This window comes from Dioscorea cayenensis, chromosome 15 (genome assembly GCF_009730915.1).
Source record: "Dioscorea cayenensis subsp. rotundata cultivar TDr96_F1 chromosome 15, TDr96_F1_v2_PseudoChromosome.rev07_lg8_w22 25.fasta, whole genome shotgun sequence".
Taxonomy (NCBI): domain Eukaryota; kingdom Viridiplantae; phylum Streptophyta; class Magnoliopsida; order Dioscoreales; family Dioscoreaceae; genus Dioscorea; species Dioscorea cayenensis.
Genome location: NC_052485.1, coordinates 22,645,293 through 22,671,765, shown reverse-complemented (window position 1 = coordinate 22,671,765; position 26,473 = coordinate 22,645,293). Strand labels below are relative to the sequence as shown.

At 34.7% G+C, this 26,473-nt stretch overlaps 3 protein-coding genes across 9 annotated transcripts; 2 read left to right on the top strand and 1 right to left on the bottom strand.

The window, feature by feature from the left end:
* Nucleotides 1-9,010: 9,010 nt before the first annotated feature.
* LOC120276842 lies at nucleotides 9,011-15,918 on the top strand. Of its 7 annotated transcripts, none has more exons than XM_039283567.1 (8): nucleotides 9,011-9,622; nucleotides 9,938-10,001; nucleotides 10,132-10,343; nucleotides 10,501-10,730; nucleotides 10,844-11,699; nucleotides 11,940-14,241; nucleotides 14,762-14,905; nucleotides 15,015-15,918. In XM_039283567.1, the coding sequence occupies exons 4-6, from the start codon at nucleotides 10,503-10,505 to the stop codon at nucleotides 13,979-13,981; spliced, it is 3,126 nt and encodes a 1,041-aa protein (XP_039139501.1). In that variant the 5' UTR covers nucleotides 9,011-9,622; nucleotides 9,938-10,001; nucleotides 10,132-10,343; nucleotides 10,501-10,502; the 3' UTR covers nucleotides 13,982-14,241; nucleotides 14,762-14,905; nucleotides 15,015-15,918. The 7 variants fall into 7 exon arrangements, with proteins under 7 accessions (XP_039139501.1, XP_039139494.1, XP_039139495.1 ...); XM_039283560.1 differs by having other exon boundaries at nucleotides 11,940-14,634; XM_039283561.1 differs by having other exon boundaries at nucleotides 11,940-14,634; nucleotides 15,012-15,918.
* LOC120277831 (putative pentatricopeptide repeat-containing protein At1g69350, mitochondrial) lies at nucleotides 14,296-15,519 on the bottom strand. Its single transcript, XM_039284667.1, has 4 exons — nucleotides 15,385-15,519; nucleotides 14,896-15,319; nucleotides 14,585-14,716; nucleotides 14,296-14,498 (listed from the first exon to the last, which is right to left on the bottom strand). The coding sequence occupies exons 1-4, from the start codon at nucleotides 15,517-15,519 to the stop codon at nucleotides 14,296-14,298; spliced, it is 894 nt and encodes a 297-aa protein (XP_039140601.1).
* Nucleotides 15,919-17,347: 1,429 nt separating the features above from the next.
* Nucleotides 17,348-26,399, top strand: LOC120277830 (mitotic checkpoint protein BUB3.3-like). Its single transcript, XM_039284666.1, has 15 exons — nucleotides 17,348-17,490; nucleotides 17,584-17,714; nucleotides 18,060-18,142; nucleotides 18,434-18,685; nucleotides 19,014-19,086; nucleotides 19,250-19,330; nucleotides 19,410-19,488; nucleotides 20,087-20,187; nucleotides 20,581-20,647; nucleotides 21,896-21,950; nucleotides 22,046-22,176; nucleotides 23,009-23,131; nucleotides 23,236-23,292; nucleotides 23,366-23,440; nucleotides 26,226-26,399. The coding sequence occupies exons 1-15, from the start codon at nucleotides 17,386-17,388 to the stop codon at nucleotides 26,325-26,327; spliced, it is 1,515 nt and encodes a 504-aa protein (XP_039140600.1). The 5' UTR covers nucleotides 17,348-17,385; the 3' UTR covers nucleotides 26,328-26,399.
* The last annotated feature ends 74 nt before the right edge of the window (nucleotides 26,400-26,473 follow it).

Below are 26,473 nucleotides of genomic sequence, written 5' to 3'. Positions count from 1 at the left end.
ATACTAACGCCGATCTGGCTCCATTTTGGCTCATACTTAGCCAAATATTACCCATCCCAGTTCCTCGGTCATGATCCCATCACCACGCGCATCACGCCCCTCACGTTGCCTAGCGAGCTCTCGGTATTGCAGCGACCGCGCGCCACGCGACCCTCGCTCGAGCACTCCCGGTCGGGATCCCCGATCATGTGCGTCACGCCCACACATAGGCCACCGGACGACTAGTGCTTCATTTGGACTCGGATTTTGACCTATCTTGGCTTCATCGGTCATCCTCCTCGGCATGGAACCGTCCACCGCCGAGCGCATAAGGTGAAACCCTTACAGGTAACTATAACATGTAATCTAAACAAAAAATACATCAAACCAAACACATATTTTTCAAATCCGAATTTACAAATCCCTCCAACCAAACATAAAATTTTGTGATCCAGTATTGCAAATACATCCAACCAAACACTGGATTTGACTCTCATGAATTTTCAAATACAAGGATTTGTAAATACAAATCCACTGCATTTTCAACTACATCCAACCAAACGCCCCCTAATGGTCTTTATGGGCTCTTGTTAGTTATATTGCCATTCAATTTTTTTATTATTTTTTTACGAGTGTATAAAATCTTTAAGGCAACAATTTCATACATGATTATTGCATTCATTCAAATAAATTTTTTAAAAAATTTTAATTTAATATTTTATGATATGTATGCAAAAAATGTTTTAAAATTTGATTTAATTATTAATACACATGCAAATTTTAATTCAATAACTGTTGAATATAAATAAAAAATTATGTAATTGTTTAGATGCCATTGTCAAAATATTTAAGATTTAGCCAATGATGTTTTTACCTTGTAAAAATGATTAAAAATACCAATTTTAAAAATTTTAGTTTTCAATTTAAATTTAAATTTTTCTTTAAAAATATTTGAATGATTTTTAAATATCATGAAAATATAATGTTTTATGTAAAAATATATATATATATATATATAATTTTAATACTTTTTTCTCACCCAATGTTACAGAATGTTTCTTTTATTTAGAGCTCAAATAATTAACTAAATCATTTGCTTAGCGTATCTCATGCTCACCTCTCAAACTATAATTACCTTTATTTTTTTGATTAAAACTCTTTTTTTTTTCTTCCTCGTAATACTTATTTTGTAATTTTAGATTGAAAAATATTTTGAAATTCAAAAGTTTTAATTATCATGTGGATGCTTTGATGATAGGTGCACATGCAAATGCCTTTTTTTTAAAGAAAATAATCAAATATGGATAAGTCGCACGGGAAGGTAAACTTTAGAACACTAATACCATTTACTTACTGTGTGAGCTGGGATTCGAACATGTCTTCTCAATGGGATGAACACCCTATATAGAATATCCGATGCTAATAAAACAAATGATTGTTACCAACTTTTGTTATTTTCAAATAACTTTATATTTTTTCCGATGAGATATTAATGTTGTGTGGTAGAAAATTATTGGAGTAATAAATGAGCGTATTTCCATAAAAATCAAGTACATGCTAATTTAAGCTATTAAATAATTTCTTTAACCTCAGTGTTAGAATTTTAAATGGCATTAGTAAATCACAAAAAATATGTAAAAATAATTTTTTTTAAAAATAAATATAATAAATAATAGACATATTGATGTGTATTTTTAAAATATAAACAACAATTCATTGTTAACCGTATCGTTATAAATTTTAAACAAAATGATGTTTAACTAAGGAAGATTTTTAAATAAAAAAATGCAAGAAATAATTTATAATTAATATTTGATTAAAGAACAGGTGAGATGAAAAATGTGGAAAGAGTATCACGGGAGCTTCTAATTGTAGAAAAAAAAAATTTTAAAAAATTCTGAGATGATGTTAAAAAATTAAAAAATTATTGATCCATTTGCTAAACAAAGTTAATTTTTTATTTTTTATTTATATATTTAGACCAATTTCATAATCCAACTCTCAAACTTTATTTTCTTTTAAAAAAATAAAATATTCCCTTATTTTATTCTAGAAGTTGTAAAAAGTTATTTCTCTAACAATGCTATCAGTAACTAAAACACAAATATCAGTAACTAAAACACAAATTTTATAAAAATATTATTTGAAACAAAACGTACAAAATATTGGTATAACTCAACGGCAAGACTTACTAGTTTATGTGGGAAGTCAAATTTAATATCACGATGAATAATATAAATAGTGGTTTATTTATTTTACAATATATATATAGGACCATTCATCTGTGGACTCCCATTATTAGCCGTTGGATTTTGATTCAACATCCAACATTGATAAACAGTAACTAATACAATAACAAATACAATAATTATTATTTATAATAGTACAACACAGTACTATTGCTCATCAACATCAACCATTGGATCACGCTCCAACGGCTAATAATTAGACGCTCATAAATAATGTTTTGCCACATGTGTATCTATATATATATATATATATATTAACTTATGGATTTGTAACTTTGTTTTATATCGGGCATAGGGCATCCACCATAGGGCGGCTCCACTATGTTTATCTTCTGATTAGTATATTAACAAGTGGACATATAAGAAGGAAGCTTACTAGTCACCAACTTATAACTAATAAGTTGAAACCCTAATTAATTCCCTAAAGTAAAGCACATAAAGCTATCTTTGAAGAGAAAAGAAGGTTATATATAAATATATATACGTTAAGGATGTAACACTGTTTTTGGTGGTCATTAAATGCAAAAGGAACTTATTCTATTCTTTTATAAAAATCAAAAGGGATGCCCTAGATTATGACTTCCTTTTGTCTAGATTAGGGTTAAGCTTTCAAAGCGAGTGTCCCACTAAGATGTGTTAACATCTTGTGTTTATATGTTTTTTTAATCTTGATCTTAAGATTTTGGGTTTCTTTGTTTGACAAGATTATCATCTCTATTTGTTTGTACTTTGTGCTTCTTTCTTTTCTCTTGTTCTTGATAAGGATATCAAAGTTAGGGTTTTGTGAAGTTGGACAAGTCACCATTGGATTCATTGAACTTTTGCTTATTATATATAACATAAGTAAGTGTTATTCTTTTAGGACAAGGGGAGTATATTTTTTAATTATCAAGGGTATTTTGGTAAAATAACAAAATACATAAAATTACTCATATTTTTTCAAGGAACATATATTGGTTGACTTAGAAAAACAAGTGTTCTAAATTTTTAATGACTCTTAAAAAAAAAATAAAAATAATTCAAACCTAACTTTCAACTTGGAAGAGTTACACTGGTTAAAAAAAAATCATGATAAAATAAATAGATTATGACAGGAAGAGTATTGTTTTGAATTTGTCAAGGGAATTTTGGTAAAAAAAAAAAGTACATCAAATCTCTTATGTTTTTTGAGAAACATATGTTGGCTGACTTAGGAAAAAAAATCATTTTAAAGTTTTATTTATTTTCTATTTTAAAATTTCAAGCCAAACACTCAACTTGATAAAAAATGTCTGAAAAGGAAAAAAAATCAAAGATTTTGGCTTATAATCTAGTCTAGCACATGCTTGACTTAGTCCTTTTTTTGTCTATTTATTATAATTTTTTAATAAAAAAATAAATGTCTAAGATTCTGAAATCTGTTGCAATTAGGTTGGAACTGAATGTTTAATTAATATTGAGATATTTACAAAGTTTGAAATGTATAACATAATTAATATGATTTTAAATAACATGTTTGGTTGGGATTTTTTCTAAAATTAATTAAATTGGCAATAAATATTTTTGTGAGGTGAATTGATGAGATGGGGCCAATCAGAAGACATTCAATAATTTGAGATTCACAAGGACTCATGCACACAATAAATATAAACAAATAAATAAATAAATAAATGAAAGAAAAGTCCAAAAACATTATTTGATATTGAAATAATCCATGAAACATTATTGTCACATCTGAACCATATTCCCACAATTCAATCATTAATGGAAAGGAATAATACTTGCATTTTCTTCCACCCTTTAATTTTTTTAATTAAATATTATCATGTGAAAATTAAGGAATTATATATTTATACACATTATTAACATCATACCCTTGTTAAAGTTAAATGTGAAATTAAGAGAAAATTACCCAAACCTTCTAAAAGTCAAACACAATAATGATAAAATTTATTAAAACACCTATAATGTGGGTAATTTCGGAACTTTCGGGGTAGATGAGGTCAAATTTCTCATGTATTTGATCATATCAATTATTTCTCTGTTTCGTATGAACTGTTATATTTAAAAATTATTTTTTAAAATTACTTGTTACCTTTAAAAATTCTTTGAGTACTAAATTTTTTTTTCCTAATTTTACTTTTTTTATTTTAAAAAATAGATATTAATGAGGGTAAATAACTCTAATAAGAGTAAAAGTTTTTATTATAAAGCATTTTTAAATTTTAAGAGCTTTAATGCCAATCTTAATATTTGTGCAAAATTTGTATATACCAAAGAGTTCATAATCCAACGATATTTGCTTTTAGTGGAAATGCTAAAAACAGCATAAGTTTAGATATGCTAAAAACACCCTGATTAGTTTTCTGATCCTCAAAAACCCCTTCCTTTTGAATTGATGATTTTTTTAAACCCCCAAACATCTAATAGTGATTGATAGAATTAATTTGGAATTTTTGGACTGAAATTGTCCCTTGCGTGGGAAGTTGTGGCAAGTGTGACGATTTTGACTATAATGCCTTTGGAGTGCAATGAGTTTCATTTAAAAATGAAAGCTTTCATTTAAAAATATGAGGTATGAGGTTCTGCTTTAAAAAAACTGAGTTTCTATTTAAAAATGAGTTTTCTATTTAAAAAAATGAGTTTTTGGTTTAAAAAAATGAGTTTTCATTTAAGAAATGAGTTTTCAGTATAAGAAATGAGGTTCTGTTTAAAAATGAGGTCTCTTTTTAAGAAATGAGTTTTTGCTTTAAGAAATGAGGTTTTTGTTTAAAAAAATGAGGTCTCTGTTTAAGAAATGAGTTTTTGTGGTGTATTTATCACCCCCAAAATCTCTTTTATCAGGTTAAATTTGGGCCAGATGAGACAAAGACGTCGACTCACAATCACGATCACGCTGCATGAAAAATGGGATTTCAAGTTTAGAGAAAAAGGTGCAACCTTTCGATGCCTTCGGCCGACGAGCGAGCATCGCGGTCTTCCCGAGGGTCGACGACGCAAGAAGATGAAAGAGATGAGGTCGACGTGCGGGAAGACGATGAAAACGAAGACGAAGACGGCGAGATCGAACCCCTCACTCCGCAGCGCTTCCTCCCTCCGTTCTCGTCACCGACTTAGGCACCATGGATCCAAAACCCCGGAATGATCCCTAACCCTAACCCTATTGCTATCCATGTTGCGGTCTCCGCAATCGAGAATGGTTCCGTTTCAAGTTCAGCTCGTCTTATCCGACGTCGCCATCGAAGACCTCACCACTCCGATCGCCGAGGAACGCCGCCAACCGGATCGCCAACGCCGATAAAGATTTCTCCTTTAAGACCCCACACGAGCAGGGCTACCTCGAGATCGCTCGCCGGGATCCGGAGCTCGAGACTCAGCGTTCGCTGAGATCGGCGACGATGAGATACTCAATGTCCCTACCAATGAGGGTCTTTTGTTTAAAAAAATAAGCTCTCGCTTTAAGAAATGAGTTCTGCTTTAAGAAATGAGTTCTCGCTTTATATGCTTGTTTGTCTTTGTTTAACTATCAATGTTTCGCTTTAATATATTGCGCTTTACGCTTTAAAAAGTGCTTAAATATCGTTGTTTCTATTTAAATACGTATCGAGTGCAACCTTTCGATGCCTTCGCTCGACGACGAGGAGCATGCGGTCTTCCCCGAGGGTCGACTGACGAAGAAGATGAAAGAGATGAGGTCGACGACAAGAAGACGATGAAGACGAAGACGAAAACGGCGAGATCGAACCCCTCATCGGGACCGCTTCCTCCCTCCGTTCGCCACCGACTTAGGCACCATGGATCCAAACCCCTGAATGATCCCTAACCCTAACCCTATCAGCTATCCATGTTGCGGTCTCCGCAGTCGAGAATGGTTCCGTTCGAGTTCGACCCTGGCCTTATCCGACGTCGCCATCAAGACCTCACCACTCCGACCGCCGAGGAACGTCGCAACCGGATCGCCAACGCCGATAAAGATTTCTCCTTTAAGACCCCCACACGAGCAGAGCTACCTTCGAGATCGCCGCCGGATCCGGAGCTCGAAAGACTCAGCGTTCGCATGAGATCGACGACGATGAGATACTCAATGTCCCTACTCAATGAGGGTCTCTGCTTTAAAAAAATAAGCTCTCTGCTTAAGAAATGAGTTCTCTGCTTATACGCTTGTTTGTCTTTGTTTAACTATCGATGTTTCGCTTTAATATATTGTGTTTACGCTTTAAAAAGCTGCTTAAATATCGTTGTTTCTATTTAAATATGTACTGAGTGGCCAAGATTAATTGGTTTTTTTATATCCGGGATTAATTTATCACGTAAATATTTATTTTTTTCTGTTTAAATATTAATGTTTTTTTGTTTAAAAAAATGAGTTTTATGTTTAAAAAAATGAGGGTTTCGTTTAAGAAATGAGTTTTCTGCTTAAGAAATGAGTTTTTGTTTAAGAAATGAGGTTTCGTTTTAAGAAATGAGTTTTTGTTTAAGAAATGAGGGTTTCGCTTTAAGAAATGAATTCTCGTTTAAGAAATGAACTCTCTGTTTAAAAAAATGAGCTCTTTGTTTAAGAAATGAAGTACATGCAAAAAGGAATGCAAAAAGAATGAAAAAAATATACGCAAAAAGGTTTAAGGGCAATGATGGAATTTCATAATGCAGGGGGTAAAAAGGAAGTGAAACAATAAAGGAAGGGTTGTCTGAGGTATGCAAAACTCACAGGGGCTGTTTGGGAAGTTTTGAAATTATCGAGGGGTAAACAGTAATTTTCCCTTGCTTTTATTGTGGAAAACAAGGGTGAGAAATTTAAAAGTTTCAAGTTTAAGACTCGTTGAAAATAATAATAGTAATGAATTGCTAATTGTGGGTACGGACACACAACCCTAACCTTTTATTCTCGGCTGCGAGTATGCAGATTGAATGATTAATTCTCAGCTCATGCATACTCCCATGGTGTATATACTATATAGGACTTGGCATTTTCATATAAAAAAAGAGCTTATATGTGATAATTAAAATGGAATAGAGGGAGTATGATTTTATGAAAACTAACAAATTTCTATTATTTATGGGACAAAAATATAATGTTTTACTTTTTATTTTTAAGTATGCAATTCAAGCCATAAATAAAACATAAGAAAATTCAGATTAATTTAAAAAAAAAAAGAAAAGGGAGAAAAGAGAAGGGCAAAATGGTAAAAGATGCATTGTAATAAAGAAAACAGTGAAGGGGTATATTGGGAAAACGGAGAAGATCTAAAGGAAGTCCCAAGATTTATGGGCGCGGATCGACCTCGGGATGTCCTCAAAGAACACAAGAATTTCGGCCGTCGAGAACTGTACGGAATTCCAAAAATGCCCTCTCCTTCTGTTCATTATTACCAAACCACCCTTGATTTGGATCTTGCCAGTCATGTGAGAAGACAACTTTACCCCCCACCTCCCCACCCCTACTCAATCTGAATTGATTTGCCTTTTCTTATTATCACTATGTTTTTGGGTATTCATTTTTATCATATATATATATATATTTTTTTTTATTTGATGGAATCTCTGACATTAAATATCTAAGATTATGAGAATATTATCAATGTTATTAAATTCAAAAATCTTATAAAGTTTTTGTTATAATTGTTCATGTGAAGTATCTCTCATCAATAATGAATGCAATTCATCATTCAAATATATTATATGAAGTGGATACAATCCAAAAACTTAAATTAACAAGATGAATAATCCAAATCTATATATTTAAATTCATATTTTTTAAATTAAATAATATAGAAGTGTTAAAAAAAAACTATTTTGTTCATGTGCCTCTATTTGAATTGTTATTATTTTTTATACATTTTTATTCCTTATTTAAAAAAGACAGGTGTGCAGTTATAGATGAAGATGAGCATGAAGAAGATATGGGATCTTGAGCTCAAAGTTGGTTGCTTTACCAACACTAGTACTACAATGAATCATAAATTTAGCCTTTCAATGTGGTCCATACATTCATTTCACTGTGTTTCTTGTTTCTCTATTTCTGTGACCAAATAATGCCACTCTCTTTAGATGAAAATTTTTTTTTTTGAAAAAGTTTAGATGAAAATTCATGCATACGCCAACGACTATTTGGTCTATTGACATTGGGTTTTTTGCGTAGGGTATTTGCCTCGAGTGGCGAGCGTGGCTCCCCGAGTTCGATCCCCATCTCGCGCAAGATGAGAGCACGGTTCGATGGTAAGCGCGGCTGCCCCGCGTGTTCGTCCCTGGGTTCCGGCGCTTATTGTCTTTCTCAAAAAAATAAAAAAAATAAAAAAAAAAAAATTCACGCATACATTTTTGATGAAATAATCAAGCAAAATTCTTGATATAAATATATATATATATATATAGAATTCAATGAATAATAAAAGTTGATATTTTTATTATTTTTGGTTGGAAAATTTCTCATGTGGTGAAGGCCATGGAAGGTAGTAGAAGAAGAACACTACACAAAGAAATACTAACCTTAATAACTCCAAAGAAGTACTTCATTATCAGATTTGGATGGTAATAGTTTGAATGCCACCACCATTTCTTGACAAATCTGAACCATGTGGAGGGAATGGCATTTGGTGGGTCAAGCTTCCAAGTCTTCCTTTGATTTGATTTGGTAATAATGCACAACTTGAATGGCAATCTTTTGTTTCCGTTTTTTATTTTTTTTACTATTATTATTATTTTAATCTATTGAATGTTGGAAGTGGAGACCATAATGAACTATTATTATTGTTGTTGCTGTTGTTTTTGTATGATAAAAATTGGATTTTTACATAAAAATTTGGTTTTTTTGGTTTGTGTTGTCAATAATTGTGAGCTAAAAAGAAGGGGGAGGAGAATCTCCAAATCCAGAGAAAAAAGTTGCAATTTTTATCACTTGTCCCAAGGACACAAAAAAAGGGAATTTTTAGAGAGGCAAAGGGAGGGACATGAATGGCAGATATGAATGAAAGAAGAGAGAGAAGAGGAGGAGGAAGAGGAGACCACAAGTTGACAAAGTTTCCTGTCATTGTTTGGGCTTTGTTCTTGGTGGGGAGATTTTCTCATCTGGGATCTGTCTTCTTTCCTCTACCTTCTCCCCCATTTTTCTCATCTCTCCCTTTCTTTCTTTTCCTCCTGCTTTCCTTCCCTTCTCCATCTCTATTGATTGGCCCAGCATATCAAAAAACTCCCAATCTAATGAAGATCTGAAACCATTTTTCATCCTATTGTCCTTTGTAGAACAACTCCTCCTTCTCTGTCTCTCCATTTGTCCCTTCTTCTTCTTCTTCTCTTGTTTCTCTTTAGGACTTGTTTCTGTCCAGTCTTGGCTCTTTCTCTGTGTTTTTTGGTCTTGGGTTTTGGTTGTGAATGCTCTTGGAGATGGTTTGTAGAGGTGGGATGAAAGTGGGCAGGAGGTGAAATTATGATCTTTCTTTGTGTTCTTCTCTTATGTCTTGATAGATTGATTTTTTTTTTTTAATGTAAAAGTTATTATTTTGCATGTTCTTCTCTTTAATTCCTGCATCAAGTTGAGATTTTTAATGTTGGATTTTTGTTTAATTGTGTTTTGCTTGTGAATTATGAAACTTTTGTGGGTCTGTGATGGTTTTATCAGTGACTTCTGGCTATTTTCTGTGCTAAGTTTATTTTATTTTTCTAGTGGTTGTTTTGAAGATTCTTACAGCCGATGGTGACTGAATTTGGGGTCTTTTGTTCTCATTGTTTTTCAGATTTGCATTGTGGTGCTGATCTCTGCAATTGAAATGCTTGCAAGATTGTTTTGGATTGTTTTCTGTATGTTCTTTACCTTTTGTGAATTAAAGAAATAAATTATGATGCATCTCTTGTAGTTCTGATCCTTTTTTTTTCTTTCACTGTTAATATCTGCAGTTTTGTTCTGAATGCTGCAATGTTTGGTGTTTAGGTTAAGTCATGGCAACCACAGTGGAGCTTAATTGCCATCAGAAACCCGAAGACTTGATAGATTGATCGACAATACTGCTTGTGGTTGTTTGATTACCAAACTCAGATCGAGTTTTGATTTAAATTGTCAATAAGAACATTGACTTGGATGCAATTCTGAGTAAAATTGATCATTGTTTTCACACTTTGATGGGAGAGGTTACTTTTGAGTAGGTAATTGTTGTTAATTTCTGAATAACTTAATTTGATTGCACTTTTTTAATTATTATGTCATCAATAAAAAAGATTTTGCCTTTGAGCTACTATCAGTAACTTAGGAGTTAATTTTTGAGAATCATCGATAAAATTACAGAGTTTTTTATCTTTGCAGAAATGGGAACAAAAGTCCAGTATAAAAATTATGTGCCAGGATATAATCCGATGAGGGGACATGATGATGATAGGAATGGTACTTGGTCTATGTTCTACGATGGTAGTAGAGCTCCAAACGGGCATCTCTATAATGCTTTCATGCTGAAGCCGATGAATGGATACTCAGAATACGATAAAGAAATGTTAAAGCGAACAATGCTTGAACATGAAGCTATATTCAGAAAACAGGTAAAATAGTTTGAAACTTCATCAGAATTTCTTGTTGCATATAACAATGTCATTGTTCTTGTTCCTGTTTGGAGATTGTTACATTATATCCATTGAGTTATTTTATCATGTAGGTCTATGAACTTCACCGTCTTTATAGAATACAGAAGAATTTAATAGATGATCTTAAAAAGAAAGAGTCATATAGATATTCTGTACAGTTGGACACATCATACAGTTCACAAGCAAACTCATTTTCATCTCAAATTCAATTGGAAGACAGCAAGAGGATGTTGCATGCAACCCATTTACCTGGGGTGAACAATTGTTATAGTAGAGCTCCTGGCACGACCATGGACAACTTTCGATTTCCCGTAAATTTTCTGAAGGAGAATCAAAATGGTGTCCGATCTGGTCATAGTTCAGTTGAAAATGGATATTCTCGGAATGATGATGTGCCTTTAGAGTCTAACCCTAACAGGTCAGCCCGGAAAATGTTTAACCTTCAGCTTCCAGTTGATGTTTATATTGATGATGAAGAATCTGAAAGATCAGAGAAGGAAAGCACCATGAAATCATCGGTTAAAGCTGTAGATTTTCTAAACAAAACTCATTCCAAAGAGCATGAGAACCGGGTGCTGCTTACACTTGGCACCAATGCACAGTCTATTTGCAGAGAAGAAAATCGTAGATTGGACTCGAAGCATTTGAGAAATGGATTCACTGCACACAGCTTCACCGATTTGAATGAGCCAATAAAAGGAAGTTCATCCGAGGTATCAGCATGTTCGTCAGCATCCTTCCTTTTTGGTCTGAATACTCACAATGTAGATTTTCTGGAGAGTAAGCTCCCACTCATAGCTAACTCAAACTTGGTAAGCCTTCAAAAGGAATATGACAGGCAAAAGGATGAAGGCGCGTCTTTAAATTTTACACGTGCAGAAATGTTGGATACAAGGAAGAAACTGCCACTCTTCCGAAATGATTCTGGTAAGACTTGACATTGTTTGGCATCATCTGCGTCATGGTAGAATTGCTTATATCAGTTTCTTGCTTTAGAATTCGATATCAACATGTCTCACATGCATTAGAAGGATATTCATAATGTCCATATGTTCATTAGTGGACTGTTGACTCTGCTTGGTTGTTAATAGTCTCAACAATTAATGATTTCTTTTCTCTTAAGACTGACTTTATCCTTCATCTACCTTGTCTAACTTGATTTTGCAGGGCAAATTCATGATCATGTAAATGCTTTTGGTCCCGGTCTCTGCAACGAGAAACCCACAACTTCCTCTCAAAAGGTAGAAATGAAACTAAATAGAACAAATGGGATAAAAGAATCAGATTTGAATAAAATGGATACTTGGTTCAGACAAAAACTACCTGATAATATTGAGCTCTCTGTCTCTAATTCTCATCTTGCTGACTTGAACAAATCAAGAATTCAAGAACCTTCGGTGCCCAACATAATGTCAGTGGTTCCATCAGGTCTCACTAGTACTCTGTCGCCGTTGGATTCATCTTGGAGAAAGTCAATGAACAATGTAGGCTGTATTCCATTTGCAATCCAAGCACTTCCACACTTCGATACATCCGCAACAATGAACTCAGAGAACTGGATTTCTAACACTCAGAATAAATCTTCTTGTGGAACTAATGCTCACCAAAATTCTCTTCTGGATTTGAGTCGTATATCCCATTGTGACCATACATCGGCCATCTCTGAGAAAGCCAAGCATAACAGCAACAACAATTGCAATAGCGCAGTGTTTGGGTCTTTTGAAGGACAGTCACCACAGAAAAGTTTGAAAGGTTTGCATTGCAGAGATGTGAAATCTGTAAAGGGTTTAAATTTGAATGAAGAATTTACTAGCGGGTTTCAAGACGACGTTGTGGCAGACGGAGATAGGTTGACACTTGATGTGAAAAGTAAGCATGAGGAATCATCAGCGGGACTCTCTTGGCTCAAAAAGAAACCATCTTTTGAGGGAACAACAGCAAAGAACAACTCCAAAATGGAGTTATGTTCCATGCAAAGTTATTCTCAGCTGCTGTCTAGCTTCACCGCTCCTGCTTCAGAATTTAAGAAGAAGCCAGACAAAGCCATAGCCGTCTTTCCACCTTCGACTTTGGGGGTGGAGGAAAACAGAATGCGTAGGACTGAGGTCTCTGATAACCTTTCTAGTAAAAGAATTCTCGGGTTTCCCATTGTTGAGAATATGCAGAAAACAACTGCATGTGCTCATCAGTCGCAATCTTTTACTAATGATACAAAGCTCAACAAGGGAGAGGGGCTACATCATTCCGAAAATCATTCGGCTATTTGTGGTGAAAACGACAATGTGAGTTCTAGGAATCACATAAATCTGAATTTCTTGGCATGTGCAGAAAGGCCAAAGTCGTCAGAGCTTCCATCAGGTTGTTCTTTATCGGGCCCAAAACTTGCTCTTGAGATTGACTTGGAAGCACCACCCATTTGTCAGCCAGAGGATGATATGGTATTCCCTGGTGAATCTTCTGAAGTGAAACAACACTCCTTGCCTGGTTTCCGTTCAAAGGAGATGGAAAACATGCATGAGAGATGCCTTAGAGAAGCGGCGGAGAGTATTGTTGCCATTTCGTTGGATGCCTGCAGCAACGGCAATGAAGGCACTTGCTGGGAAAGCTCCCCTGCTGGATCTGATGCCTTGTGTTTATTGGCTGAGGTAGTGTTATCGAATTCAGAGGAAGAGTTGAAAGAACGAAGCAGTCGACATGCTAATGCTTTATATGGCAAAACCGACAGGTTGGACTTGTTTGAACTGATGACATTGAACCTTAAAGAAATAAAGGAGGATGAGTACTGCTGCCCGTCTCAGGAACCAGTTAATCAAAAAGAGGAAGAAAATGGTGCTGCCGCGTTGCTTTTAGCAAAGCCTCGAAGAGGCCAGGCAAGGAAGAGGAGGCAGAAGAGAGACTTCCAGAAAGATATATTGCCGGGACTTGCATCACTGGCAAGGCATGAGGTAACTGAGGATCTTCAGGTCATTGGAGGACTGATGAGAGCTTCGGGCAGGTCTTGGCAGGCTGGTTTGACGAGGAGGAACAATGGTCGAAATGGGACACAAACTCAAGTGAAGGGTAGGCAGCGGCCTCGAAGACAACAACCTGAGACTGTGCCTGAGATTGTTGTCAATCAACAGGCAGAGGTAGCTCTGCTTAGAAGATCTACAATGCAGGCAGAGTGTTGTAACTGGGGCGCTATCCAGAACTCTCTCATCAAATCATAGTATTGTAGTCCTTCCTTTACTAGCCCTGTCTGACCGCAAGCCGAAAGAATGGTCATGAAGGTTATTTCATTTGCTCTTGTCCCTGATTTTAGCATTTGAGAGAAGAGCAAGGCGACATCTTCAATTTGCCCGTGTCCTCCGTATGCGGCAATGATTGAACTCCAGGACACCACATTCTTTTCCTGCAAATTATTGAAGACTCTCTGAGCCATTCCTCGGTCTCCGCATTTCGCGTACATGTTAATGAGAGCGCTATCAAGGTATGTGTTTGTTGCTACACCAGACATGATAATCTTGTGATGAATCCATCTTCCTTATGCCAAAGAACCTAGATGGGAGCAAGCCTGAATTGCAGTTAAAAAAGTGACATGATCTTCCTTGAGACAGTGACGATGAATCTGATAATACAATGCTATTGCTTCTTCTGATTTACCATTCTGAACATACCCACTGATCATTGCATTCCATGTAACTATGTCCTTTGATTCAAGCTCTGCAAATATTTTGTAAGCTTTATCTGTTGATCCACATTTACTGTACATATCTATAAGAGAATTTCGCACAAAATTACGGCTCAGAATATATATCCATGAATTTGAGCACCTGCACACAAGTCACCAATATGTCCGCACGCAGGGAGAGTACTCGACAAGGTGAATGAATCAGGAAAGAGGCCTTCTGTCCTCATAACATAGACTTCTAATGCTTTCCTTGAAGAACCATTTTCCGCATACGCTGCAATCAGTGAATTCCAACTTAGAATTGTTTTCTCTTTTGTAGTTTCGAAAACATTTCGACAAAGTTTGAGCTCATTGAAGCTGCCATACATATTAACCAATGCCGGGGCGACACAGTCCATATGCTTAATGCCATATCAACACATCTCTTGATCATGAAGCAATGGATGGACTGACCTTCTCCCAGGTATCCCAAACGAGTGCAGGAGTGCAGAACATTCATCATGGTTATTGCATTGAGCTTAATGCCATATGCTTGCATCTGAATAAAAATTTCCAATGCTTCTCTGTAGCAGGACCTCTGATTGCAGCATGAAATCATACAAGTCCAAGAGATAACATCTTTCTCAGTTGCTCCGTTGAACAGTTTCTCCGCAACAAGGAAATCACCGCATTTGCTATACATCAATATAAGGAAATTACCCACTTTCCACCTATCAGTATCGGTATCAACATCAATCCATCTCTTGATGAAATAACCATGAACTGATTTCAGCTGTTTAAGTGCTCCCAAACAAGCACAAGCCTCAGCCACCTTCATCAGCGCGACAATATCAATATCAACCTTCTCAAGAGCCATCATGGAGAAAATTTCCAGACCCTATAAATATCCCCACACTGCATATAACCTGACACCAGAGAACTCCAAGAAATAACATCCTTTACAGCCATTTCATCAAATACATAGCATGCATCATCTAAACAACCAACATTTGCATACATCTGAAGAAGTGAAGTTGCAAGAACAACATCATGCTCAAACCCACTCTTGACAATCAAACCATGCACTTTCATTCCCATGGTCACATTGTGAAGACCAGAGCAAGCTTGGAGGACTGGTGAGAAGACAAAGCTAGTGAGTTGAGGATGGTGATATTGCATGGCATGAAACAAAGAGATGGATTCTCTGAAGAGATTGGAATTTGCATATCATTTGATCATGGTGGACCACATGAATGAATCAGCAAGTATTGGGAAGAATGCATCAATGATATGCCTTGAAGAACTAATGCAACCCACATTGGCATAGGATTCAATGAGCATGGTGGCATGAAGGAGGTCCTTGTGGAGACCAGTGAGAAGGAGATGACCATGTATTTGGAGGAGACTTCTTGTGCTGCAACACTTTAACAGTGTTGTATAGAGTCTCATCCATGCACAGTTGTATAATGTGACTACTAATAATTCCTTGTGCAATTAGTTTGTGACCAGATCATTACAAATGGTGTCAGTTTCTTTTACAGGAATGATAAAACTGTAATAAAATTCCACAGTGTTTGGTTTCTCTTCTTCTTTGTAAATTTATACTGTTTGGGATTACTTTATTCTATTTTTTTTCTGCTGCCGGAACCTCCGGGGCTGATGTGCAGCCTTTGGGGTTCTTGGAGGATGTCTGTGCAGCCTCTTGTTAGAGATTTCTGTGATTTATTTGTTAAAGCTCTTGTGTGGAATGTCTGGCTTATTAGAAATGATATTATTTTTAATGCCAATACTGTGCCTGTCCATGCTATTATTCTAAAGGTTGATCACATGCTCTTGTCTCTGTTCTCAAATTGCACAGATAATTTCAAAGGAAAGCTTAAAGAGCCCATGAAGAGTATCAGTCGCAGCCTGGAGTTCATTGGATCCCAGTCTGAGGGTACCCCTTCTGATGGAGTGCTAGACGTTGCTTCAGCCGAGGAGGCTCAGCTCATGCCTACAGAGTAGTTTTCTATTGAGGGCTTGGGGAGGCCTGTTTCCCATGTATCTTTGTTTCTGTTTTCTTTTGTGTGAGTAGTTGTCCCACATCTAGTGTTATGTTGTTTTTTTGTTACTTCCTGTTGGGGGAAGTTTGCACTTTGTATTCTCTTTTGTTTTAATTAATGTGATTTATCCATTTTTTTTTTTTTAATTATACTATTTGGGTTTGGCATGCACAATTTATTTGTTGTTGAGACATGAGCTTTGGATGAGCTTTGGAAACTAATGATGTTATTTTCTTTCTTCTTTCTTATTTAAATTTTTTTGGTACCATATAAATTAAATATAATTTTATTTTTATGGACCAGTTTCGGTGTGGACTTACATGAGAGGAGTTATATTTTTAACTCTTTAAAAAATGCATGATAGAGAAAATACTATTATGGTATTATAATTACTGATATATATTATTTTGGGCATATATGATAAATTTTAATTGTTTTATGTATTTACTCACTCAAATGATAAATTTTTATCAGATGATAAAATTTTTTAGTGATCATAAAGCCACCATATGCACTTCTATGTTTATTTTTACTTAAAGGTCATTTTGGGTAAAAATAAATTAAATTTAAAGAGTTGATCTTCTCCACTCCATTAATAGTAAGTTTTTTGCTTAAATCAAATAAAAAATTTATATTTTTAAGTGAAAATAGTCTTTTAAAAAATTTGTCCCGTTTATAAAAAAATAAAAATAAAAACAAAATTTAATGTTTGTTGCTTTCTAAATTTAATAAACAAAAATGAACATTCAAATAAGTGAATATCTGTTTTGCCTCGGGATATGTTCTCAAATACAAAGGAAATCCGAAAGGGTTTTGGCGGGAAGAGTGAAAAACAAGGGTTCTCTCTCTCTCTCAAACACGAAATAGGGCACCGAAATGCATGGACGAAGGCCGGAATTAGGGTAATTCTCGGAGCGATTCGATGGCTGGATCGCCCTTGGAGGTCGGAAACCCCATCGGAGATGCGATCTCGAGGGTTCGGTTCGCTCCCAGATCCAACAATTTGTTGAGCTCTTCTTGGGATTCAGTGAGTTTCATGATTTTTTTTGTTTAAATTTGTAAAATTTCACTCTTTTCGCAAATTGTGACTTCTAATCCATTGAAGAATTTGATACTGAAGTTTCTAAGGCTTTACGACGTGGATGGATCAGCACTCAGAGTTCAAGCTTTTGCGGAAGGAGCCCTTCTTGATTGTTGCTTTGAGGATGAGTCTTTTGCCCTTTCTTCCGGCTCTGATGGCTGCATTCGTAGGTTGAAGATCGTATTTTTCTCCGTTTTTGATAGCTTTGCTTGAAATTATATGTTAATTTTTTTTGGAAAGTTTGAATTGTGTTAAATAAGTAAAAGAATTACAAAACTATCTCTCCATCTTATAAACACTTAGTTGAGTTAACTGAAATTAACGTCTCATGCTATGATTCTGTTGCTTTGTTATTGTTTGCCTTTCAGCCTTGAATTTCTTGAGTTGTTTTCAATAGTATTTGTGTTAATATTGGTGTTTATGATTTTTGTTCTTCTTTACTTTGTTTAGAAAAATTATCTTCTTCATGCTCTATAATGAAATGATTGTTTTTTTTTTAATGTAAATATTTTTAGGTATGACTTAAATTCAGGAGCACAAAGTGTCATGGGGAAGCATGGCGATACAGCAACATGTGTTGAGTATTCTGATGGCACTGGTATGTGATGGAAAGGTCATCTCTGCTGATTGTCATTGGTTCAAATTATTTATGGATTGTTCATTTAATAGTGTTGTATTAGATTAGAATGCTGTTAGTGAATGGTATAGAATGGACAAGATTAGAGGTTACAATTTATCCTTGCTATCCATTATGTATAAATTCTTGTTTTACCTTAGAATGCTGTTGGATGTGAAGAAATTGTCATATAGTCAGCTGAATATTATGTGCAATATTATTTGATTGTGTTCTAGGGTTTTATACAATGGTCATGGTTATTTGATTTTTCAGATCAGGTTATTAGTGCTGGTTTGGACAAAAAATTAAGATTTTGGGATCCAAAGGAGAAATGTGAAAATGGAGGATCCAAGTCAGTCGATTCAGAGGTTTGGTCTATGTCGCTTTGTGGGGTTTATGTACTAGCTGCCGTTGGGGTGATGGTGGATGCTTATGATTTGAGAAACTTGAAAGGACCAGTTCAATCAAAAGACTGTTCTATGGACTATCAGATCCAATGTGTTCGCTCATTTTTTGATCTCCAAGGTATCTTATATATTTTTTTTCTCTGACAGCATTAAAGTTGTCACCTTTTGCCAGGTTGCATGTTATATTATGCGAAGAGTTTTAACCTGGAGGTTGTATAGTTGTTAATTCACGCATTACTTCTATAAGAGAAAAAAAATGGCTATAGAGTATAGATCACACTTCATGCTACATTTGTAGGCTGAGATCGATGCAAGTTGTTACTGTCTTTTTTAATCTGTTGAGCCTAGTATCACTCCAATCACTGCAGTCCTTTTTAATAACAATACATTTTCTGAATTTTCATTTATAAAAAGCTTATCCCCTCCTTTTTTTTTTTTAATAATAGGGTTTGGGGTTGGATCTATTGATGGACGTGTTGCTTTGAAGTTTCTTGACCAGTCAAAATCAGGTGCAATGGGGTCAGTCTTTTGTTCTTTTCACACAAAACAATCTTTTGGTAATTTTACTTGCAATAGGGGATGGTGATTGAAATTCGGTTTAAATTACTACCCTATAGAAAAACTAATGCAAACCTTTGTGCTTGCAAGAACTCCATTCACATTATACTTGTATGTTGCACAGGTGTGCCTTCAGATGTCATCCCAAGTTAAGAGACAGGAAATATCATCTGGTTTCAGTGAATGACATAGCATTCCACCCATGGTATCCGTTCATATATTTTTCCTCGGAAGAATTTATACCTTTAGTAATTGAAGGATTTAACTAAGTTGGTTTATTGCAGCCTTGATACCTTTGTGACCGGAGATAATGAAGGATATGCTATTATTTGGGATGCTCAAAGTAGGAAGAAACTGTATGAGGTACTGTTTGTATTGGTTGCACTTGTTTGGGATATATTCTATGTTATTGCATGAAGAAACTCTTTATTTTTTAATTAATAAATGGTTCTCAAAAGTTAATTCCATGACTAATTCTATTTAAAAAGTTTGTAAATACTGAGATAAATTTTACATTGTTGTTCCAATTCCCAATCTTATTGTTAGGAAAGCAGGAAATGTTTTGGTTACACCCAATGGTAGCAGAATCTGACTGTTTTCTTTTACATGATGTGAACTGTTTCGGAATCCCAATGTCTAAAATCTAGTTAATAACTGTGTTTGTTATAGGACAAACTAGAAATTTAAATGACCTCAAATACATCTGTTTTGACTCGATTGATTAAGATAGAAGTGGTTCTAGATAACCCTGAAGGAAAGGAGAACTTGCGCATACCTCAATGCTGTGTTTAATAATGATTTTGTTGTGATGGCATATTTTTTCTTTTTTTTTTTCATGGTTAATCCACTTGAAATTCATGTTGATCATTGATGCATGTTTTTTTTATTCTTATAGATCTAATCTGCAAGATATTTTTTTTTCATGCGATCATTAATTCATTGAATCCATGTCTTTATTCAGTTTGAGAGGTACTCCAACAGTGTGGCATGCTTATCATACAACCATAATGGACAACTTTTGGCTGTTGCATCAAGTCATACGTACCAAGAAGCAAAGGAAACGTTAGTATTTCCTTATATTCCATTACAATCATTTACATTTATACGAATTTGTCCTTGATATAATTCACTCTAGTTTGCTGATTGATAATCTTAACTATCCTAACAGCTTGCTGCTAAGGCATTGTTTTTGAATTAAAATTCCAAAAATTGCACTTCTGTGTTCAATCATATTTTGGTGAATTGTCCACAAAGATGTAGTTGAACCTTTATCATCTGTTACTGGTTGAGTGTGTTAGTGTAGTTTATAAAATCCATGCTGAACTCAATTGTGCATATCATCATTAATATGCATGTCAACCAGATCTATACCTCTGCATGTCACTGTGCACATTTACTCTTCTTGATCATTTTATGAACTACATTATCTTAACCTATATTATTATTACTACTCAGGGAAGGAGCTTCTCAGATATTTATACATAAAACATCGAACTTGGCTATGTCGAAATCTCCACAACAGGTTGAAGAATCTGATCGATTCTAAGCAAGTATAGCATGTTGTTTTTCTCTGCCATAGTGGTACAAAGATCTTTACTGTCTTTGTTATGGATGCTCTGCTAATTGCTTTCAAATCTTCTTATTGATGGAGTAGGATTGCAAGGGGATATAAATTCTAAACTGGAAGTTAATTTTGGTTAATGTTTGTGGTTCATGTACACTGCCTGTCCGTTTTGTATCATGAATTTCCGCTCCAAATGTAATGCATGTTAACTATTTGTTGTAATTGGTTCTTGTCTCAGATGTTTCTGTTTGCCTAACGTTTCTAATTAATTATTATTTGTTTATTTTTTTTTTTTACCAAGTGGATAAGTCATGTGGTGATGAGGGTGTGTGCACCACCGGAATTAATCGTCCAGCTAATACACATCCATCCTGTGGCGGTGGATACAGGGATTGAAATGTAAGACCGCATTCATAGTCAAAATTTTCTTTGACATTATTGGTTGTGGGGCCAGTACCATCCGACCAAAGGTTTTATGGTAAATAAATTACATCATGTTTTTTACAAATGTTTATTTTGCCAATTACATCATTTGTTGATTTAACAACTTCAAATAAATTAGGTTTAAATTGAATTATTGGTCTTATATTTGACTTTGGTATTCATGTTTGCCCCTCTATTTACAAAATATTTATTGCAGTTCCTAATGTTGACTGGTCATATAATTTTATATGCAAGATTTTTTTTTTTTTTGAAAATTCAGTGTAAACCAACATGACATGTTACATACTAGTATTTTATGTTATCATATATTTATGTGAACTTTTAATAGAAAAAAAAAAATTTCATAGCGGTGCCGGTGATGACATGGTCAATTTTATCCGATAATTTTAAATATAAATTTTAAAGCTTATTATAAGTTAGCCATTCACTTAGACTATATATATATATATATATAATCAAATTAAAACTCTATTTGTAAAATTATATGTGACCTTAATAAATATCTTCTCTAAAATACATTATCAATTTATCATATAAACATTTTGTAAATGGAAAATTTCAAATAAGTAAAGGAGCCTGGTGAAAGTATTTGTCCTAATCGCAAAGCCCAATCGTGTGGTTGATATGCCATCCATATATGCACGTCAATCTAACGGTCAGATTTACTCCGGACGCCAACTCATACTCTTTAGGCGAGAATGAAGCCTAAGGTTTGAAATCCGACCCCCAAAACACGTGACTTCCATTTCTATATATAAATAGATCGCTTTCTCGGCCGCCGTCCGCCATTGTCCCCTCTTCCTCTTCGCAGCAGCCGGTGAGTTTCGAAACCCTAGATCTCGATTCATTCTCTTTGGTCTCGATTTCTCTTTGTCTCCATGGATTGATGCTTTGGTTCTTGCATTGGTTCAGGAACAGTGATGTCGGACGAGGAGCATCATTTTGAATCCAAGGCCGACGCCGGGGCGTCGAAGACCTATCCCCAGCAAGCTGGAACCATTCGCAAGAATGGGTATATTGTGATCAAAGGAAGACCCTGCAAGGTTCGCCATCGGTCTTCTTGATCTGTGTTTTTTTTTCGTTCTTTTCTTTGCTTGGAATCGAAGTTTCTCTCTATTTCGTTTTCTTTTGGTTTTTGTGGACTCTGGTATGTGGAATTTGGTGACAGGCTTTGTTTCATCGATCTTTTATAGTTTGTAGTTTGAAGGTGTTCAAGATTGTTGTAGGGTTTCACTCTTCATAGAAAAAACGAGTTGATTGATTGCATGAAAACGTTATTATGAGGAATCACATAGTAAGTTCAATTTATTAATGGCTGGTTTTCTTGATTTTCAAGAAGATGATCATTGATGTTTCTTGTGCACTATGCATGCTATGTTGAATTTGAATATGCTCTCTTATTGGTAGCATGAAGATGTTAATTAAAATTCTGGTTGGAAAAAGTTGCACTGATTGATGGTTGGTTTTCTTGGTTTTCAAGAAGATTTTTGCTGTTTTTTCTTATTTGCTATAAATACTGTTATGTTAACTTGATTGTTTCTCATCATTCACAATTTATGCTTATGTGAATTTGTTTGGCTAAGACAGTAGTACTTAACCGACAATCTCTGATATTGCTAATTATTATTTTGATGTGTTTGTATGCATCTCATGTAATTTTGATTAGTGTATCTTTTATAATTTGACTTCCTTGCAAATGACGTGGTTCTGTGTGATGTACTTCAGTGTGTTCCAGAGCTCATTCTGATTCAGTTTATATTGGGATTGGGATTATTCTTTCATATTTTAAAGCTCACTTTAGCTTTTGCTTTTTCAGTTTTGGTAGCAAAGGCAACTTATTTTGATCTCATTGTTGAAATGATTGATGTGCACTAGGTTGTGGAGGTGTCTACATCCAAGACTGGCAAGCATGGTCATGCTAAGTGCCACTTTGTTGCCATTGACATCTTCACTGCAAAGAAGCTTGAGGATATTGTGCCTTCTTCTCACAACTGTGATGTAATTATACTTCTTTCTTCGAAGGCTGGCTTGGTGATATGTGCTTTGTGTTATGTATGGATTGCATTAATTGATCTAGTGTCTGATCTGGTGTTTGGTTACAGGTTCCTCATGTTAATCGTACTGACTATCAGCTGATTGACATATCTGAGGATGGCTTTGTATGTTCTATTCTTCTGGTGTAGGTTTTTTTTTTCTCTTTCATGCATATTGACACTACACTGTATTGGGCAGGTGAGCCTGCTGACTGAAAATGGTAACACTAAAGATGACCTGAGACTCCCAACTGATGATGCACTGCTCACTCAGGTTGGTTTTCTTTAATAACTTTTCTTTCCTAGTATGAACTATTATTATTTTTTATTGTATCTGAGTTGCATCATGGAAAAGAGCTATGTTTGGGATACCCCTTTTTAACAAACAAACAGCCAAGGTTATGCCTGTGCTAACCTAGGTTAAGCTTTAGTGATATTAATTAATTGTAATTAGACAGTTATTGATTTAAGATGATCTAAGCCCAAAATTACTAGTTTATCTGGCATTTACTGTTACCTACATTTTTGTGCCAACCGAAAATTAATAATTTCATCTAAAACCAAAACTAAACTTACCCATGTGAGTATACCTGTTCAATGGCATCATTGTTGGCTGAAGTTCATAACTATTAGTTTTATCACAATGGAAGAAAGAAAGAGTATTTATCCTAATGTTAAACCCATATTTAAAACCAAAACCAAATTTACTCATGTGACCATACCATTCCCATGCTATAACAAAATTATGATTTGAGGTGTCCTATTTAAGGTGATCAAACAATATGATTAGGTGTAGTGGGAGAAAATGGAGTGATGTGGATGACTATAAGTTCTTTGAAGGGTTGTTTACAGTAATGTTGAATGAAATGAGTGCAAGTGGGGAAGAAGTTATGAGAGTCCATGATTTTTAAAGAGAAGGGAGCAACCCATCAGTCTTTGTTATTGGCACCAGTGGAATTTGGTATGTTATATGAAGTTAGAAAAAAAATTCACTAATATCATGCTGGATGGTGCTGCAAGGGCTATAGTTGCAGAGTTTCATGAGGAAAGAGAGCAACCCACCAGTCTTGGTTATTGGCATCAGTAAAATTTGGTATGTCTTATATGTAGTTAGTAAAAATTTCACCAGTATCACATCCAATGGCACTGCAAAGGCCATACATACAGAGTTTCATAAGATTAAATTTGCCCCCCAATCTTTCCATTACATTTTCTTTTTTGACATGTTGGGTAAAACATTATTTAAATTTTTTTAATGTTAGTAAATATACATGATGAGAGGGAATTGACCCGATGATCTTGTTTGGAGGGGAAGAATTCAAGCCTGACATATCCTTTGGTGTTGGCCATCTTTGTTTCAGTAATTTATTTATGACTCTGTCAATCCTCCTACAGATATCTTTTTTGCAGCGCTGCAAGGTCACATTTAATTTTTTTTTTTTCAAATGCCTTAATTTTAACAACCAGTGGTTATATGTGGGCAAAAACATGAAAAAAAAATAATTCATTTTGGGCTGTGCGAGGCTGGTGACCCATATATTTTTTGCGCATAGCAAATACTACGACCATTTTGGGTAAGAACAAATTTCAAGTGTCGCTGTATTATACTACATGTTGATGAATTTTGGGTAATTGGATTGCCCTCCAAAAGAGCTTGATGTTTTTTAATCTCACTAACCTTAATCTAGGTTTCCAAAATCCCAACTAAACATAGTTTAGATTTTCAATTCCATTTTTAGATAATAATAATTAATGCCAAACATTGTAAGTTTCTCATGTTTACTTGTTCCGGAAAATTTACAAGACCAAAACAATTCCATCTTCAGCATATGTAACTGTTATTTGCATAAAATTTATATTTGTTGCGAGTTGAGTTGAGAAATCCATTGGCTGAAGGGTTTTTTTTTTTTCCCTAGAAGTTCACATTGTTTGGCAGGGTAAACCAAGATTCCGCCCAAAAAGATACCCTCTCCAGACTTTTTGCATATGATTCAATTATTTAAATAAATTTATTTTAATAATTAGTTTTAAAAATTAATTAATGAAATTAGAAAAGTATTTTTTGACAATTTAAAAATATTTTCTTTTTAGTATTAATAAAGTCAAAGTTTGGTAAAAAGTTTTCTTTCCAAACAATTTTAAACTTCAAAACCTTAATGCCATTATCCTGTTCTCTTGACCCCTTAGTTCTTTTTTATTGGGGGATATATAGTTTTATTTACATTAGTTCTTGTGTAATTATGCCACTTCTTCCGAGTTTTTTGTGATGATTTTTTTTATGGAGAGAAACATGTTTTGGTTTAGGTAGTCATTGCCTCCATTTTTGTTTTGTTTAACTTTGTCAGTCTTGTGTGTGGAGAAACACTAAAATATCTACATCTGGTTCTCTGGAAATTGCTCAAATTTAATTTTGACCTTTTGCATTTATTATTCATTGCTGAGTTTGATGTGTAGCCTTGCTTAGTATCTTACAATTTACAAGTATCATGTTGCTTGATTGTAGCTAATCTTTTCAATAATACTCTAGTGAAGCTCTGTTTAATACTATAAAGTTGTCACGGTTGGTGCCATTTGCATGGCATGTGATGCCCCTCTATAGATTACTTGAAGTATTTTTTATGCGCACCATGCATTTGCTGGTTATTCTTTATATTTATGTTTAATTTCTTCTAGGCTCACTATCCTTTTTCCAAAGGAAAGATTATGAAATTAGTTTTCTTGTTGGGAAATGTTTATGTGAGTTTGGATGCTTTTATGTACACCATGCATTCCTTTTATAAAGAAAGGATTTGGAAATTAGTTTTGCATTGGCATTAGCACATGGATGTAGAAATAGATTTAACATTTTAACTATTTTGATAGAAATTGTGTATTAATAGGAGCATGTTTGTGGTCTACTAGTCATAGATGTGAATTCATTGTAGCCTACTGTGTTTTCTGGTTTAAGAAACTTGCCTTTTTGTTAGAGCCTATGTTCATCCATGTAGGATTTATTATTATTATTATTATTATTGGAATTTGATTTACATTGCCCTGCAATTATTTTCTTCATTTGACAGCTGAAGGATGGTTTTGGGGAGGGTAAAGATCTGGTTGTCACAGTGATGTCAGCCATGGGTGAAGAACAAATCTGTGCGCTAAAGGACATTGGGCCGAAGTAGTAGGTCTGATATTTTTCCCAAACCTTGGTTTGTCTGCGTGCTGGTATAACCGGATAAAAAAAAAAGAAAAAGGAAAAAAAGATAAATATAGTTCAGGTTGCTCTAAAACTTCTAAGTTTGGTGTGGATTGATAGTCAGTGTCACCT

What these genes read in the sequence shown, in the direction of transcription:
- LOC120276842 (XM_039283562.1), top strand. Translation starts at nt 10,503, where the DNA reads ATGGGAACAAAAGTCCAGTATAAAAATTATGTGCCAGGATATAATCCG. An exon ending in AAGCTATATTCAGAAAACAG is followed by an intron (nt 10,731 to 10,843) that starts GTAAAATAGTTT and finishes TTTATCATGTAG; the next exon opens with GTCTATGAACTTCACCGTCT. An exon ending in ACTCTTCCGAAATGATTCTG is followed by an intron (nt 11,700 to 11,939) that starts GTAAGACTTGAC and finishes TTGATTTTGCAG; the next exon opens with GGCAAATTCATGATCATGTA.
- LOC120277831 (XM_039284667.1), bottom strand. Translation starts at nt 15,519, where the DNA reads ATGGGAATGAAAGTGCATGGTTTGATTGTCAAGAGTGGGTTTGAGCAT. An exon ending in ATGTATTTGATGAAATGGCT is followed by an intron (nt 15,320 to 15,384) that starts GTAAAGGATGTT and finishes GGATATTTATAG; the next exon opens with GGTCTGGAAATTTTCTCCAT. An exon ending in TATTGGTGACTTGTGTGCAG is followed by an intron (nt 14,499 to 14,584) that starts GTGCTCAAATTC and finishes GTGGATCAACAG; the next exon opens with ATAAAGCTTACAAAATATTT.
- LOC120277830 (XM_039284666.1), top strand. Translation starts at nt 17,386, where the DNA reads ATGGCTGGATCGCCCTTGGAGGTCGGAAACCCCATCGGAGATGCGATC. An exon ending in TCTGATGGCTGCATTCGTAG is followed by an intron (nt 17,715 to 18,059) that starts GTTGAAGATCGT and finishes AAATATTTTTAG; the next exon opens with GTATGACTTAAATTCAGGAG. An exon ending in CTTCCTCTTCGCAGCAGCCG is followed by an intron (nt 21,951 to 22,045) that starts GTGAGTTTCGAA and finishes GCATTGGTTCAG; the next exon opens with GAACAGTGATGTCGGACGAG.